The sequence below is a fragment of the Pleurodeles waltl genome, chromosome 8 (assembly GCF_031143425.1).
Source record: "Pleurodeles waltl isolate 20211129_DDA chromosome 8, aPleWal1.hap1.20221129, whole genome shotgun sequence".
Lineage (NCBI taxonomy): Eukaryota > Metazoa > Chordata > Amphibia > Caudata > Salamandridae > Pleurodeles > Pleurodeles waltl.
In genome coordinates, this window is record NC_090447.1 from 196,592,543 (window position 1) to 196,609,713 (window position 17,171).

Below are 17,171 nucleotides of genomic sequence, written 5' to 3' on the forward strand. Positions count from 1 at the left end.
CAGTAAATTATTTGTTGTCACCTGGGAGATGATAAATAACATTTATTTTAAAGCAATTTAAACCTTTGGGAACCACTTTAATGTTTGTCTATGAACCTTTCGCACATCAACTTCTGAGACAATTGTTTTTGCCATTTTATTACACCCCTCCTGTCACTTGGCTCCAATCCTTCCACAGTGTATCCTTCTGTCCATTAACTGAAAGGCAAAATTAATCTGTAAAATGTTCTTAATTTTTTTGTTCAATATTCCTGTCTATCCACCAACCAGAAATGACCCTCCTGAGATAGTGATAATTTCTGGTCATATAAAAGTATTCCATCACTTCAGCTGCACAAATCTGTCCTTCGTGACCCAGACCAGGTATGCTTCAGTTCTCAGAACAGGCAGTGTCAATGCCCTTTCAGAGGGCTACGGGGCACGTAGGTTCCACTGGGCCCAACAGTGGTTGTTTAGGCCTTTTACTCCGGCTATCCCAAAGCCTGACCTTCTATGGATAATAAGCAACTGGGCCATATATCCCTTCTCCACTTGACTCGCAGTGGTAGCTATAGATGAGCAGTTAAAGGCTCCCTTGGGAGGTGGGTGGGTTAAGTGCACACATTACTAGAAATAAATAAATGGCCAGATAAATACTTCCCTTTATGAGAAGAAAAGTATTGTATTTCTAAATCTACACATTCAAAAGAATAACTACATACAGAAGCAATAAAGAAAAGCCCATTGAGGTTGGCGAGCTAGTGCTGATTAGTCAAAATCCCTGTCCCACTATCTTCCTTGCATTGTGGTTGGGGTTATTCCCCATTCAATGGAAGCTGCATCCAGAGAATGCTCACTAGTAGGCCATACTCAAGATCTTCCTTCAGACTCTTTATCAGTTATTTAAGTGTTTATGGTGTTTCAGCACTTTTAGCACTAGGTACTTCAGGGCCCCACAGGCCCAGTTCAAGTCTTACTTTCTCCTGCAGTATAGAAGTGTTCATTGGTGCAGTGAGTGTCTTCTTCAGGGGCACCCACAAGTCTTGACCCTATTCTGAGAATAAAGGCTGCTTGCAGTATACAGCAGCAGCTGGCAGATGCAGGTTCTCTCCCTCATACTTGCATTCTTCAGTAACAATAACAGAAAGCCATATTTTGGTGGAAGTGTCCAGTAACATGATCAATACTTGCACCAAAATTAATATGTCCATCACAAATGTACAACACTAAATTATGCATCTAAAATAATAACTGAAATACAACCTGTGCTTGTCACTGTTACAAATGAGAGGACGTGCATGACCCACACATTACCAGAAATACCATCATCAACAAATAAATAGTAACAACCCAAAAATAAGGCAAGTAAAAGGTATTCTCAAAATAAAAATGTATTACAGAAATGAGATAACTCTATCATAAGTAAATTAAAGGAGATTGTATAGAAAACACAAAGGCACCAGGCCAGTAGTCCATAATGTGGGTGCATGCCCACAACTTGCCTCCTAATGTCACTGCCAGAATAAACCTCCTCTGGACGTGTCACCCATGGGGCAGACAACAGGCCCCTCAAAGATGTTATTGGGGGGTAGGTTCTAGGGCTTGGGGGGGGGCTTTGGGAGGAGTGGTTTGGGTTTAGCAAGGCGTGGTCTGGGATGTGGAAGGGGTGGGTTGGGATTTGGAAGGGATGGGTTGGGATTTGGAACGTGTGGTTTGGGATTTGGAAGGGGTGACTTGGGATTTGGTAGGGGTCAAGGCCAGGGAAAAGAGCAAGCTCTCCTTAGGGAAATGTGTAGGGTGTTCGGAACTCAGTTGGGTTTGGAGGTAGAGGCAGTGGCCGTATCTGTTGTGCATGTGTCTGTTGAAGGTGGGAGTGCATGATGGTCTGGTGTATGTGGTGCATCTGGAAGTTTGTGTTTCTTACTGTTTATCTGTTGGGTGGGTGAGTGTGGGCGTTTGTGTCGAGTATGTGTGTAAATGTGCCTGCTGTGGCTGCTGCTGTGGTGTCTGTGGGTGTGCCGGTGCATGCAATAATCAACAATATGTGCTGGATACCCATGTGACAGTATAGCATCAGACAACTCCAGGCCCCCAATTTATTTTAACCTAGTCACTGTTGTTTCAACATTAGGTGTATGGTGTTGGTCATACAACTGGTACACTGTCTACTGGCCATTGTCGGTCAGTGGCCTGCAGTTTGTGTGAGGAAATAGGATTTGTGTGATACATAGCCACACACTGCAGCTTCTACTTTCAGGTGGCTTAACATTGTCATGCACAGACCATTCATACACTGATCACATAAATCTGTCCTAGATACATCATTCTGTCAACTAAAATCACAACAACCACATTACGAAAGGGAACCTAATATCCTGTGAACCATAAAAGAAGAGGTTACTCAGTCAGACGTTCCCCAATCAGATATGTACTTGTTCCCTTAGAGTCCATTAGAGTTGACTGTACAGGGAAAGAAACTCCCAAGTACACGGAGGACACAATCCGCGATGGAGACAGACACAGCCATTGCCTTTCGTGCATAGCTGTCACACATGTTAGTTAGCCTATGGCAGGAACCGTCATGGAGATTCCCACCTACGACACGGTCAATGTACGCTGACGGCCTTCGGCTATTCAATGTCCCGATGGCAAGGTCAGGCAGCCATCATTCTAGGGTGTTTATATTTGCATTTTACAATTGTATATGCACCACAGTAGTCAAAATGGGGGCTAGTGCATTTCTAACAGTCAGATATGAACAACACTTTTCTGGGCAAGATATGACATGTAAAAATATGTACCGTGATTGTCAATGATAGTGCCTTGGGGGTAGTACAACCCCCATTGACGGCATTTAAAAAAAAATAAAAAAAAATATAGGTGCAAATAATGCAGGTCAAATGAATTATTTGAACATAATGATGAAAAATCATAAATGTGTATAAATCACATATTAGTGGGCCATATATTTGATATCAGTGTGTACATGTATCACCTAATGAAAGATGTGCTTTGACATTAGTAGTATGGTGTGAACATTTCATCTGACATTTTTTTTTCCATACATAGATTACCACCATGGGAAGGGGGCACCAGCCCTAGGTGTTTCAGCCCTTTCCAGACCTTGCCACCATGGAGGAAAGTGACATAATCAAGTAATCAAACTATATTGTCTAAATAGCAAACTATGCAGGATTTGTGCCAGCAGTTGGAGCCTGATCTCCTGCCTCACCATATGAATCCTGCAGCTATAACACCAATAGTCAAAATGCAGTCATGGCAGTACTGCATTTTGTAGCCACTAGCATCTATCAATACACTGAGGCAGTGTCTGGGGGCATGTCCCAGCTAACTTTCAGTGGTGCGCTATAAGAAGTTCTTGCTTCCCTGATTAAGAACATGAACAGCTACATCCAATTTTCAACATTCACAGGATTTAGCCATCCTGAAGGGACAATTTTATGCTTTGGATGGAATACCACATGTGGTTGGAGCAATAGATGGCACGCATACTGCCTTGGTGTCACCACACAACAGAGAACAGGTCTACCACAATCAGAAGAACTTCCATTCCATCAATGTGCAATTGTCTGCTTACCAGACATATACATCACAAGTATGTGCGCCCTCTTCCCTGAGTCAACACATCATTCATTCACACTATGGAACAGAAATATAACTATGCAGATGTCACAACTTGGACCATAGAGGGCTTGGCTTGTTGGTAAGAACATGACTTGCAGATATTTTGCCTGAACCCTAGTTTAGGAAGGGACAATGGTTTGATCTGATAGTAATCTGTTGATGTGTTGCTTCTGTGCAGGAGACACAATGTACCCTAACCAACCATGGTTATTGGCACCACTGAGGAATCCAACAACACCAGGATAAGATAGCTTCAATGAGGCTAGTGGAAGAACACGGAGGCCAGTGCAGTGGTCATTCAGGCTTCTGAAGGATATGTTTAGGTGCTTGGATAAGACATGTGGAGCCTTCCTCTACTCACCTGATAAGGTGTGCCAAATCAGAGTTGCTTACTACATTCTTCATAACATCACCCTGAAGAGAGACATCCCTATAATTACATAGAAGGGTGACCATGATGAACCCCTGGGTAAAGGTGTTGAAATGCCCTATGGAGATGATAGTGGTGAAGAAGAAGTTGACTTCGTCAAGATGTGATTGCTCACTTCTTTATCAGAGTGTAAGTTTACCTTTACAAGGATTATGGTCCAGTTTCAGTACAACTTGATCCCTAGGGTACATATCTCCCTGCTATGGTACTTTTTTAGGAACAGGCAGTGCAGGAAGGGTCAAGGCAAAGATGCTAGGGGATCAGTGTTTCTCCCGCTTTGGGCTATGTGGTCACTGAAAAGTGCTTATATTAAGTATGTGTGTCCTCATGACTTGAGTTACATATTCTATGTTTCGTGGTAACATTGATTTTCTATTACTATTCAGTTTCAGGGTTCTTCACAATGTCATGTTCATTTGGACATTTCAATGTTGTGCCATATGCAGTGATATGTTGATGTTTGGAAGTGCAAAGTGAACTTTATTGATCCTGGGAGAGACACCCAATTTGTGATGGGCAAACCTTTTCGACAGACAACTTGCACTCTGATGGCATGAAAGTTCAGAAGATTGTATAGGACCTGCTTTCTGTGTGATGCTGCCATCAAGGCAATATGTGCCACTTGAGTTGCTCAAACCATATGTATATGTTAAGCCCTAGCATACTGTATTCCCTTCACATTAGCTACATCTTCAATGTATGGACAGTAGAGGTAGCTGCTATTGTGTTTCATCATTGGTGATAGCACACCAGTGAATGATGAATGTATCACTGTACCAGATACTGCCACAGTGTCCTACACTGGTCATGTGGCCTCAAATGTTGTTACTGCCATGGCATGGAGTATTGGTGCTATTGATCTATAATCTTGTTGTGAGGGCTTGGTGTATGGCTCCAACTGAGGTTATGCATCAGTGATAATTTGCCTATTTAATCTGTTCCCATTGAATAATCCCTATCAAGGAATTGGAGCTACAGACCTGATTGGCACAGATATTGGGGTTAGGACTGATATTTTTATATAAGGACTGGTTTCCAAAGATTTTGTCCACATACATTCTCAGTAGAATTTATCTTTGAATGATTTTCTGACACTTTCTATCTTTATAATTGCAACTTTTTTCAGCAAAATGACTGTACATAGTGTTTCCAAAATGATGTTGGTATATGGACATGACAATGGAAAAGCCACAAATAATCAAACAAGAGTCTTGTAAGCAGTGCACATTACATTTATTGTGTAGAAACAAAAGTAAGTGTGAAGTAAATCAAATACATAGTTTTCAACACAAATGTCTGTGATGGTGGATGGAAGCATGGTAGTAGAGTCAAAAACATTTTGAAGTCAAATGTCTAAAATAATACAGACCTCAGAAAAGGTAAATGTGTCTATGTAACAGTCAACAGGGTGAACAGTAGGCACACAGGGGGAGATTAGGTTTGGCGTCTTTTGCAGGTGGTGGTGTTGGGCTTGCCATCCTCTGCTGCTGGTCCAGATGATCGTCCCCTCTGGGTGTGGGAGACACAGGTGCAGAGACTGGGGTGGTTGGACCAGGCTCCTCCTGTGGCAGGGCCTCCCTGTTTGTGGATGGCAGAGTTGTACTTTACCCAGATGTTGAAGGACCACAGACAGGAGAAGAAGGAAAAACCCTGCACGTGGGTTGGTGGATGTCATACATCACCCCAGTCAAGAAGCCCAAAGTGGAATTGATGTTCTGGAGCTTCACATTGTTCTCCTTCTGTACCTGCTTCAGTCTCTGCATCTCAGTTAGGACCTGGTCATCATATCTTGGGACTGTAGGACTGATTCCGAGACTTGATCTAAAGTGGTCTGGCTCACCAAAATCCTAGTAGCCTCCCTTGGATTCCCTCCCACGACCCCTACCCCCACTGGCCTGTGCCCTTGATGTGTGCCCCTAAACCACTGATTCCTAGCAGACCTGTTGCCAAGGTTCTTGGTGGCTCAACAGGAGCCAGAACTAGTGGTGGGGGACACAGGAGGGGTGTTTGGACTCTTGGTGTACAGGTAGTAGAGCTGTCCTCCTACTGAGGTGGTCTTGCAGCAGTGGTGGGAGGTGTTGCTGTGGACTGGGTCTGACTTACTGGAGCGGTGTGGCCAGACAGACCAGATGGGCCCGCTTGCTCCTCATCATCTGGACTTGTAGCATTGGGGTACTCCCTGAAGGCTTGCTCCTGGGCTGGAGTGGAGGCCTCCTGGTTGTGAGATGGTGGTGCACTGGTCCTGGTGGTTGGACCTGTAAATGATACAGAGGATATGTGAATTAAATATTGTTTGTGCATTTCATGTGTCTTTATTTACACAAGGACCAACCTAAAATCTAGAAAGAGAGAGATTGACTTAGGCGTTTTCGTGATTTTCACTATTTATCACATGCAGCCTTATTTACACAGATGGAAACTCAAGTCCTGACCTTGTAGAAATGTCCTGAAATGAAAAACTGCAATTTCAGATTTGTGGGTTACATATGACAGACATTAGGGCCAACACAGTGGTGGGTACATTGGAGTCTTGAACCCTTCCAAGGCTTAGCAGGCTCCAAAACATTGGATACACAATGGTTCAAAATGCACATGACACTGCAATTGAACATCATATGAATAGTGAAATTTTACTTGTGTGTGGCCACTAACTCTGTTCTGCATGCTACTACAAATCGTCTTAGGTCTTGGATTCAGAAAACAATGACTTATGTAAGCATTTTCAACAATTCACTGTAGCTATGAGCAGGTGTCTACATGGTTGAGGTGCACAAGAGGTGCTATTTAATTCCCGAACATGACCTGGGGACTGACAAATGCATCAGTTTTTGAGATGTGTGTGCATATTGAAGTAATTGACAGTGTTACAACATTACACTCAACTTTTCATTGTCAGATCCAGGAACAGAACAACATGGTAGTTCTAGTCATCTGTTGACACCATGGACAATACTTGTTTGAAAAATAGCTTCCACATATCACTTTCAATTACTGCATTATATACGAAAACACATTTGCAACTGGTACACACATATGAGTATCAAGTGACTGGGAGACAATGCAACTTAGGGACACCGTACTCTCCTGTGAAAATGGATGTGGTTTTGGACCTGTTTTGGGTAGTGCAACAACATACACTGATAGACAGTAATGGGCAAAGCCCATGCAAGGATTCATCCATGGGGAACTACATGCAATCTGGCTAGCCATATAGCATTATGCTAGGAGGAGAGTTACACCCATGCTGCTGGCAATTTGTATGACAAAACATATTTTGTTTATTCACAAATAGCTATGTCTGTGTTGCTAAGGTTGTTGCAGCATTCTAACGGGTCTACTCTAAAGGCAGGACATGCATAGGTCTGACTTACCAGTCTGCACTCCACCAGGGATTCCAGTCAAGCCTTGAGGATGGAGGTTTTGCAGGAGCTTCTCCTCTCAGTGAAAGAGTTGTAATGGGGGAAAAGGAGAACCACCACCAGTCCTCTTCCTCTCCAGCTGACACTTGGAGGCCAGTTAACGTACCACCCCCCACAGGTCATTCCACCTCTTTCTAATCACTTCCTATGTGCGCAGGTTGTTAGCTACTACATACATCCTGCCAACTATTTTGGACCGCATTCACCTTTTCTGGAAAACTGTAGTAGTTTGAACTTGTGCTCTACTCTAATGAATTCATCCACCATGACAGACCATTATGCCACTGTAAAACTGGGATTTCTTCTCCCTGCCATTGTGAAATTATTCTTAGCAAACCTAGTGCTAAAAAAAAAAACAGAAGGGTACTGTAAAAAAATAATTTGACAAAAAAGACAGAGGGAGAGGTAAATAGAATCAGAAAACCAGTCTCCTATATTATGGATTTGGCTGGCTGTCTGGTCTTCTGCAGTGTAATGGCAAAGGATCATGTTCTGAAACAGATTGTGTTTTATAGTGTGTTTTGCAGGTGTTCATAATTGTCCAATTTGCAACAGGTGTGGGCTACTAGCATTCACCCAATGGCCATAGCCATGGTACCACACTGAATGGGTCCTGCCTGCCACTGACACACCTCCAGCACGAGTATGTGATCTAAATAGGCTTGCTGGGATGCCGCCATTGAGACGGTGATGGAGTGATAATCATTGGTACTGGAGTCCACCGTGTCAGCTGCAGGATGTGGCGGACACGACGGAGTACACTCTGTCACAGTGGTCTTTGGCTTAGACACAATACATCTAAATACGGCAGACAGAAAACTGCTGATGTGACAGTCTTTTCAGGCCTGCCTCTGACACGGCTTGGCGGTAAGACCAACATCTATATCAGGCTTTAAGTTTGAGGTCTCAACCTTCCCTTCTTATAGTCAATTTCCAGACATCAAATGGGAACTAGGGTCTGAGTCTTTTAAGTTTTTATGTTGGGGCTCTGCTTCTTTTGAAGTGTACACGTTTCTTAATCTTCTTTTCTCTGGAAAGGCTGTCTGTTACAGCAGGAAATACTCTGAAGCTGATTGCCCCACAATAAAGGGTATGGGAGTGATTAGAGTTCACACCAGGGTGTCAGCCACACTGATGTGTGCATCAAAAGGTTAATACTGGGCTCCCATCCCAACTCTTTATGATTGCCTTATCAGCCCAATTTCCTTCATGAGTTGTGTCCTGGGCTGTTCCTTGTGATCTAAGTTTGAATCAAAGAGCAACCTTTAAACATGTGAATAGGAAGTCTTTCCCTTCCTCTTGTGTGTGCCCCACTCCAGTGTCAGGAATGCAGCAATACACAAATCTGTCTCAATGGTTACTCTGCTCTCCATGTTGTCACCAGGAAGGCCTGGGCATCCTAAACTGGGAGTCAGGTCATCTATGTAATGTGCCATTGAAGGCACTCTTACTTTCACAGCACACATACTCTCAACTACTGTTACCTCCATGCATTGTACCACTACAACCATACATTCAGCACACACAATTTGTCTGCGCGCACTGCTCAGTATTGTGCTTTTCTGTATTGCACCAAGGTGTGCTATATGCAAATACACACACAACCGCAAGCACACATACACCAAGCATGTGCTTTTATTACACAGGCACAGCACTACATCTCTGATGTAATGCATTCTTTGCCGTCATTCATAAACTCAACACATGCACTAACTATTCATGTACTACACAGTAGTGTTCTGTCCCCGTACTGTACCCTATCCAGGTACTCAAACATGCTGCACAGTCACTACTCCTTGCTACTCAGCACTCTCCATCTACCTGATGTATTCCAAGAGTGAGTTTAGCACAAAGCAGTGGAACTTTAAAAGTGTGAGCAAGCCCGTGGCTCTCAGTCCTGCGACACAGAGTAAAAAGGACCAGTTCATATCAATTGCTCACTACACAGTATGCTGCCACCACTGCAGTCAAGCTGCTTAACTCTTCGTGAGGCAGTAGTCTTCCACCACTATGAAGGTAACACTTTGGGTGCTCCTCCCAGTCCGAAAAGACCACAATCCAAGAGGCTGGCCTATGTCATGGCGCACATGCATGATCCGTATTTGCCCTTGAGAAAAAAATCAGCATTAAAGTTGGGCACTCAGGGCAGGGGTGCACATCTCGTACCATGCAGATGACATTTCCATCCCAACAGGCAGGTACACTAGGTTTAGGCATAAAATGTCTAATTTGTCAAAACACAATGGCATTATTATGTCTCAGCCCAATCTTTTTCTTAGTGCAAAGAAACCTGTAAACTCCTGGATTACCTATCGCCATGCTCAGACCATCAACAAGGGTTTCCTGGTCTTGCTTCACAATGCTCTAGGAATCACTGTGGCGAAGCACTGTCCAGCCCCAGCCAATTCCCTTGCCAAAACTACTACATTATTTTTAGCATTTAGAACAATTCCAAACAAGTACAATGGGGCAAGTCATTCTCTTGTGTGTGCCACTGCTCTGCTACCAACCCATGAAACATAGGCAACAGTTTGAGAATCCAGATTCCTTTAATAAACCAGGAGTCATCACTTTAGTGAAACATAATATCAGCTACTTCATATAACCTCTTCACTCAGCATGTTTAGATAACTATGTTAGAATCAAATATCCAAAAATGCAAAACCTTCAATTTACATAATAGGCTGCTTAGCTCATCTGTAACCAAACAAGAGAACACCTCTGATTAAAGATTACGTTGATTCATGACCCTCTGTGACAAACATTTATACCCAAAAGTCCATCACTTCTCACTCTGAAAACAAGTCTACATGTTAGAGCCACCTTTGGAGAAAGGGTGTGTGCCAAAATACGTCTGCAATCTTGTAAGCACTGCAAGGAGATGACAACTCTTTAACATTGCACAACACTCATGCTAGATGCAAGGACTCTCACAACTCAGGCTGTAACTAGCCAGACTAAAAAGCCTCCTTGTCTTTCTTCCTCCAACCTAGCCATTAACCTATGACATCACTGGCCATTTTAACCCCCTTTATCAATCCCAACACTCTAACCTCAATTATCTACAATACTCATAATGCCCTAAAAATATTGTGGCAAAACGTACCCAGAAAAAAACACAAATCTCCCATTTTGGCATGCACCCTTCCTTCAAACATCCCAAAATTCTCCCCAACGCTATTAGCACCAAAGGCATTCTACCATCCACTCTCTTGACCCTTAACCATGACTACCTTACCACAAAACTTATCACCCACATCCTCATAATCCAAGTAAATTTTTCCAAAATGATTGCCCATCAACTTTTCTGCTATTATGTCAAGTGGCAAACTAGCCTCAAAGAAACAGTGTCCTTTCCTCAGGATCTGCATGTCGCTGAACAAAAGGCCCACCTTCCGGCGTTACCAACTCAGAAAGCTATTATAGCACAGAGTTATGGTGAAGTCAGTCAGGGGAAAGGGAATTAGGGTAGGGAACAGCAGGGAGAGAGATCTGAAAAGAAAAAGGTTAAAACAAATATGCATTTATTAATTCATAGAAATGCAACTTATCAATAGACTCTTGACTAAATGCGTCTCCGAGATATCAGATGGAGACCCCTTCTGAAATGAGGGCAAAGCCCCTTCTTTGAAACATGGAACAAGAATTAACTACGACCTCAGAAACAAGAGATGGCAAGAGCTTTGGACTGTGATTACACTCAGAATATCAATCCTGTGACATCTCTGAATTCACAACATAAAACTTTGATCATGACCTAGAAAATCTCAAAGAATAAAATATGCTTTTCACATCTTAAGCTTTTCAAAGAACAATGAAACCTATGATTTGCTTATCTCCAGAAATGCTTTCACATTCACAACAATAAATGCCAAAAGGTTTTACTCATTGAACTTGAAGCGCTTTAGTTAATAATACCAGGAAGCGCTTTTACTCAAGTAGCCTGAATCACTTAGATTGTTGTGCCAAGAACCTTTTACTCCTGTGAATTGAAGCGCTTTGATTGTCATGCCAAGAGGGCTTTAAACCTGAGGACTGTAGCGCTTAAATTGCTATGCCAAGAGCGCTTTACATCTGTGAACTGAAGAGCTTGAATTGTTGTGCAAAGAGCGCTTTACATCTGTGAACTGAAGCGCCTGAATTGTTGTGCCAAGAGCGCTTTACATCTGTGAACTGAAGCGCCTGAATTGCCGTGCCAAGAGCGCTTTACATATGTGAACTGAAGCACTCAAATTGCCGTGCCAAGAGCGCTTTACCTCTAGGAACTGAAGGGCCTGAATTGTAGTGCCAAGAACGCTTTACCTCTGTGAACTGAAGCGCTTTAATTGCTGTGCCAAGAGCACTTTACATCTAGGAACTGAAGCGCCTGAATTGCTGTTCCAGGAGCGCTTCACATCTGTGAACAAAACGCTTTGAATTGTTGTGCAAAAGAGCGCTTTACATGTGTGAACGGAAACGGTTTGAATTGCTGTGCACAAAAGCGCTTTACATCTGTGATCTAAAATGCCTTTGATCGTTGCGCCAAGGCCGCTGTACTCTAGAAACTGGAAACGCTTTGCTCGTTATGCTAAGGGGCGCTTTACCTTTTGGAAGTAATGACTTCCTCCAAACTTGGATTCAGCAAGGCCTTACCGCTACGAGTGCAACCTACTTGTTTTTGAATGCACCATGGAAACAAGGATACTTTGGTTGGACGACACTCTGCCACTCAGGAACTCTGTCCTTCACCAGAGAAACCCCCACGAGGTCTGGCTGCATCGAAGTCTTGGGTGTTGCTGGGCTTTATAGGCCTGCCACACCCCAAGATGGCTGCTGCCTCTAAAAACATGGGAATTGTAGTCCCTTCATAGAATAGCACTGATAAGTTCATCTTGTCCACCAATGTCCTGAACCCACAGCTCTATGAGCTTTGCCCCAGGGCAGACGACGCTGATGGTCACCTTTGGAACAAGAGGGGATGACAAGTGGTGCACATAAAGTGCCGCAGAGTCGTGCAGCGGAGTTTCGGGCGAGACCTGGACCGAGCCTGGCCTTATTCCAGACACACGTTTCACTATGTCATTCCTCCTCTCTCACAAACCATTTCAATCACCACTCTATATCCTGCTACACACTGTCCAAAATTCTGACCATGACAACTGATCAGTGCACATCACTTACAGAAACATGGATTCTATCAGCTGATCCCTAGTCAAAAATCCACAGGTCACATAACTTCTGCTACAGTGGCTGGCCTTTTCTTCACTCAACGTGTTGGACCATAGAAACACATTAAATGCATATGAGAATACAGCAGCTGGATTCTTGTTAGCTGGCTCGTGATGACCACAAAAAATGTTTAGCTTCAGACACCTCACGAACATCTTGCAGAGCAACCAACAAATTTATTTGATACATAAAGGTAATGTATCGCTCATGTGTACAACCATCGCATTATATTTAGCCACCGCAATCAGGGAGGAGGGTTTCCTTCCTTACCTAAATGCACTCCTCCTTGGTGTCCTCCAACCTGAAACTTTACTACTCTCCTAGTCCCTCCAATTTAGGTAGAAGTCAGTAAGATTACTGCCATTTTCTTGTTGCACATATCTCAAACTTTTCTTCCAGGATTGTTGAAGATAAGTGTACTTCCTTCTACAGCCATTACAAAGTGCCTACATTTCCGTTAGTCCCAATCTATGCACGGATCTTCTCTGTTTGCCATCACTTCTCCTTCGTAAACTTGCAAAAAATGTTCACTCACTGTAAATCGGTTACTGTTTGCGTCAAAGATCACGGTAAGTAGAAGCACTGGGATATTTCTTCATAGTATCTTGCCTGTGCATAGCCACAACTAGGAGCACATCCATATTAGTTCATATGATTTTTCCTTGATATCCCATATGGTTGCCCATCAAAATCATTTTGGAATCAAGCAATGTCCCAGGATAAAATGTAACCAGGCCTGCTAATGCGAAGTTTAGAGTTATTTATTATTTCCTCAACATTGTTAGGAATGTTTTGATGCATTGAAGAGTGAAATAATACGATCTCCCTTTCTAAATCTGAATTAGGAGTTTATTTAATTAACACTGGGATTATTGATGTGCCTTTTCACTCAATCCACATTATTTAAATTATTTTTTAAATTATCTGCTTCATTCTCTTTCAACCATAATCCCTTTGACCAATGAGGATTTACTGATGTCTTACCTATTGGTTTAGCTGTGCTCCTCTTCCGTTTACCTTTATTTATTATACTTTCTTAAAGTCAAAGCACAGTAGGACACTCGCAATGAAACTTGAATTACATGTATGCTTACATCCTTCAACGTTACCTTGAGGGGGAAACAGATTTGTAGGGAATGCTATATAATTCCTATTAAATTGAGAATTATGGCTCCTATTGTTTTGCAAGGGTATGAATTGAATACTTGTCATATTTATGGAACTTAATGTAATAAATACACCAATCTATGTGGGCACATCAAAGAGATTACCACAAATTAAAACATAGTGGTTACCCTCTAAATCATAAGTAGGCAGTAACTGAATTTTAAGCTTGTTAAAGTTTCTGCAACCTCCCAGTGCATGTTGCTTATTAACACTTGCATTCGCTTTAATGGAGTTTATTTGGTCAAAAGGAGCAACTACATGATTAAATATGCTTTTATAAAGCATAGATACCAAAAGAAGGTTGCAGATTTTAACCTGATGCTGCAGAATCCAAAGCTAATGGTATTACCAAATCCTTGAATTGTTGTTTGATTTTATGATGGTGCAGTTACCATCATCCATAGCAACACTATTGAGTAAACTCTGCCAATATAATAAACACTGTTTACAGCAGTCACTTTTCTACTCATATCAATTTCATTTCTCAGTGTAGGTTCGGTGACCATGAGGGGTTTGATACAGATAAAAAAAACTGTTCATAGTAGGGCACTATTTTTGGATGAATGTTTTTTTTTTTTAATTGCCACCATGCGCAGTATTCACCAATAATTTGTGAATATTGTGCATGATGAAAAAACTATCATTTGAAACCTATAATTCGACCCTCAAGCACCCCTATATCACACCCCTGGGGTCAGGAAACCTCACCCTGACCCTGAACCATTATGCTACTTTTCATTCTGTTTTTCAGACCCAGGGACTGTGTCCCAGGACATTAAATTGCAGCTGCAACTTTCTGTTCAGGTTATGGTCAGCCAAATTACAGCGATATTATTCACAAATCCTTCGCGCCTCTAGAAAGCTATATTTCTTTTTCTTTTACTATCTACAAAACTACTGAACGGATTTACACCAAACAAGAAAAAAGCTTCCTTTCTGCACCAAAAGCTACCTTTCTACCAAATTTGGTGTAATTCTTTTCAGCAGTTCCGGCTGTGGTCGTGTTCAAAATCCCTATGGGAATTAACATGGAAACACAACTTTTTTGAGCCTCCACCATTATTTCTAGGGCCTCGCTTGACGGATCACCCCGAAACTTACCATGCACAACAAGATCCTCTGAAACACTTTTCTGGAAAATTTTGTGAAGATTCATCAAACGGAGCCAAATATAAAGGCAAGTCAAAAAACACTGATCCTCCGACACAAAGGAAAAAACGGCCAAGAGCACTGACATTTTGTAAGCCAGAAATGTGATAATGGGGCAACACCCAACACGTTTTGGAAAACTCAGTTTCCTTGTTCACGAGTACACACAATACCAATTGCTACCATATTTAAATTCACCAGTGTTTCCGCTTGCAATATAACAACCTAGACAAAGGACAAATCTGACTCAATATTTTTCCACTGAATACTATTGGCCATCTTAAAACATATTCGTGTCACTTACAAATTATTATCAGTCTCCGCAATAGTGGTCCCTTAAAGTTGCGGCATTGCAATACGTACATTTAGAATTATTCCAAATTGGTTTAAAAATTCTAATCACTGTTCCTAATATAAAACACCAATTTTTAACTCATCACCACTGTTGGGGACCATTCCTTTTGTAATATTTAAAGAAATATTTTACCCCTATTACAATACCTTCAGATCTACATTATCAATGATTTACCAATTAAAACCTTCTCATTTACATCATGATATGTTCTGCACTTTTCAGTCATATTGATTTGTTTCTCTTCAGTAGAAAATTTAAATTGAAAAAGTGGTTTGTAAGCAAATCAGGAGAGATAAAAAATATAATCAGGTTATACCGTCTAAGATACAGATAGGAAACACTGAGATGCTTCATACCATATGTGAGTTGGATGACGAAATAGAGGCCCTCTCTGACCCGAATTGATATGACAATAAACATTGAAGTGGGGTGTCCTAGTGGTTTTAAACCCAAGTCTATCTTCTTGCCGCCTATCAATAGTGATGCCATTAATATTTTTGAGAAAGGCGTCATTAAAGAATTGAAAAAATTGAGGTATACAAGTGCTCAATTTGATAATCTCCAACATCAACACAGAGAACAATTAAATCATTACAAAACAATAAGACTATTGTAATTAAAAAAATCCGATAAAGGAGACAATGTGGTGGTGCTGTCTCAAGAGTTGTATCAGAATGAGGGTTTAAGACAATTACATGACAAAAGCTATGTAGTCTCTAACAAAGGTGAAATGACGCAGGCTAAGTTAAAGTTCCCCATGGCAATCTGCCCCAGGGGGGCAATTGTTAGGCCTTTTCTGTTTCTTTGGTGTGTGTGTGTTTTGTTTGTGGGGGCAGCCCCTTGGGCAAGGGTCGGTCCCCATGGGGGCACATTACTGTTGTCCATTTATGCCTCCCTGGGGGGGTAGATCAGCCTATTTTTGTAAGGCCCATTGCCCCCAAGGGTAGCAGAAAGTCCACCAGAGACCAGGGAAGATTTTTTTTTCAAAAAAAGAGGGTGGAGGTATAGCTATACCCCCACCCAAAATAAACGGGAACAAAGTTGTTCTGCCCACCGGTGGGCGGATGGTGCAATTACCCCCAATCCACTCCCCGTGGGGGCAGAAAGCCGACTAGATGCAAGGGAATTAAAAACAAAAACAAAAATAGTGGGCTGGTGGCTACCAACCAGTATGGGCATGGTAATGCCCCTACCCCAACTGAAGCGGGTAACAGTCTTTCAGCTCTCTCCTGCATACTAAAACATGTTATCCCACGCAGTGCTTAATTTGTGCTTGTTGTTTCCGGTGCTGAGCACTGGCACTTATTTTTGCAGGCCGGTGCTTAGTTTTCTGTCTCAAGCATTTACTGCAAGCAAAAAACACGTGGGAAAGACGGAGGAAGAGAAAAATGAAAAAGCGCCAGAAAGAGGAAAAGCAGGAAGCTGACAGAGTGACCTGAAGGGGCAGGGAGTGGCTTTATATGGATTGAAGAGGCCCGAGGTGGCTTCAGGATTACGCTGCCTCAGTATTGTGTGCTCGCACTTTTAATTGGAGCAGCCGCATGTTTAAGAGGAGAGCTTTGAGCGCCGGCACCTTTTTATTTACAAATTAAGCACTGATCCCACGGCAAGCAAGAGGACATTTGATTATTTTGGGTTTTGGTTTTTACATTTGGGCCATGAGGGCTTGGCTAACTCTCAAAATCGTCCCACTTGGAATGGTGATGGCTGCACTTTTTGGACGCTGCCATCTAGAAAAATCTACGAGACCTAGACACATCTGAAAACTAAACATCTGGGTGAGTCCACAATTGAGGTATCATTTGTATCGGGAGACTGA

The 17,171-nt window shown here is 42.3% G+C and overlaps 1 protein-coding gene across 2 annotated transcripts in view; it reads right to left on the reverse strand.

Annotated features, from left to right (window-relative positions):
* Nucleotides 1–5,270: 5,270 nt before the first annotated feature.
* BACH1 (BTB domain and CNC homolog 1) overlaps nt 5,271–17,171 on the reverse strand; it is a 265,729-nt gene continuing 253,828 nt past the window's right edge. For both annotated transcript variants that reach the window (XM_069204062.1, XM_069204061.1), the window contains exon 5: nt 5,271–6,309. In XM_069204062.1, the coding sequence (XP_069060163.1) occupies nt 6,154–6,309 (156 nt within the window). In that variant the 3' untranslated portion in view covers nt 5,271–6,153. The remainder of the gene's footprint in view (nt 6,310–17,171) is intronic.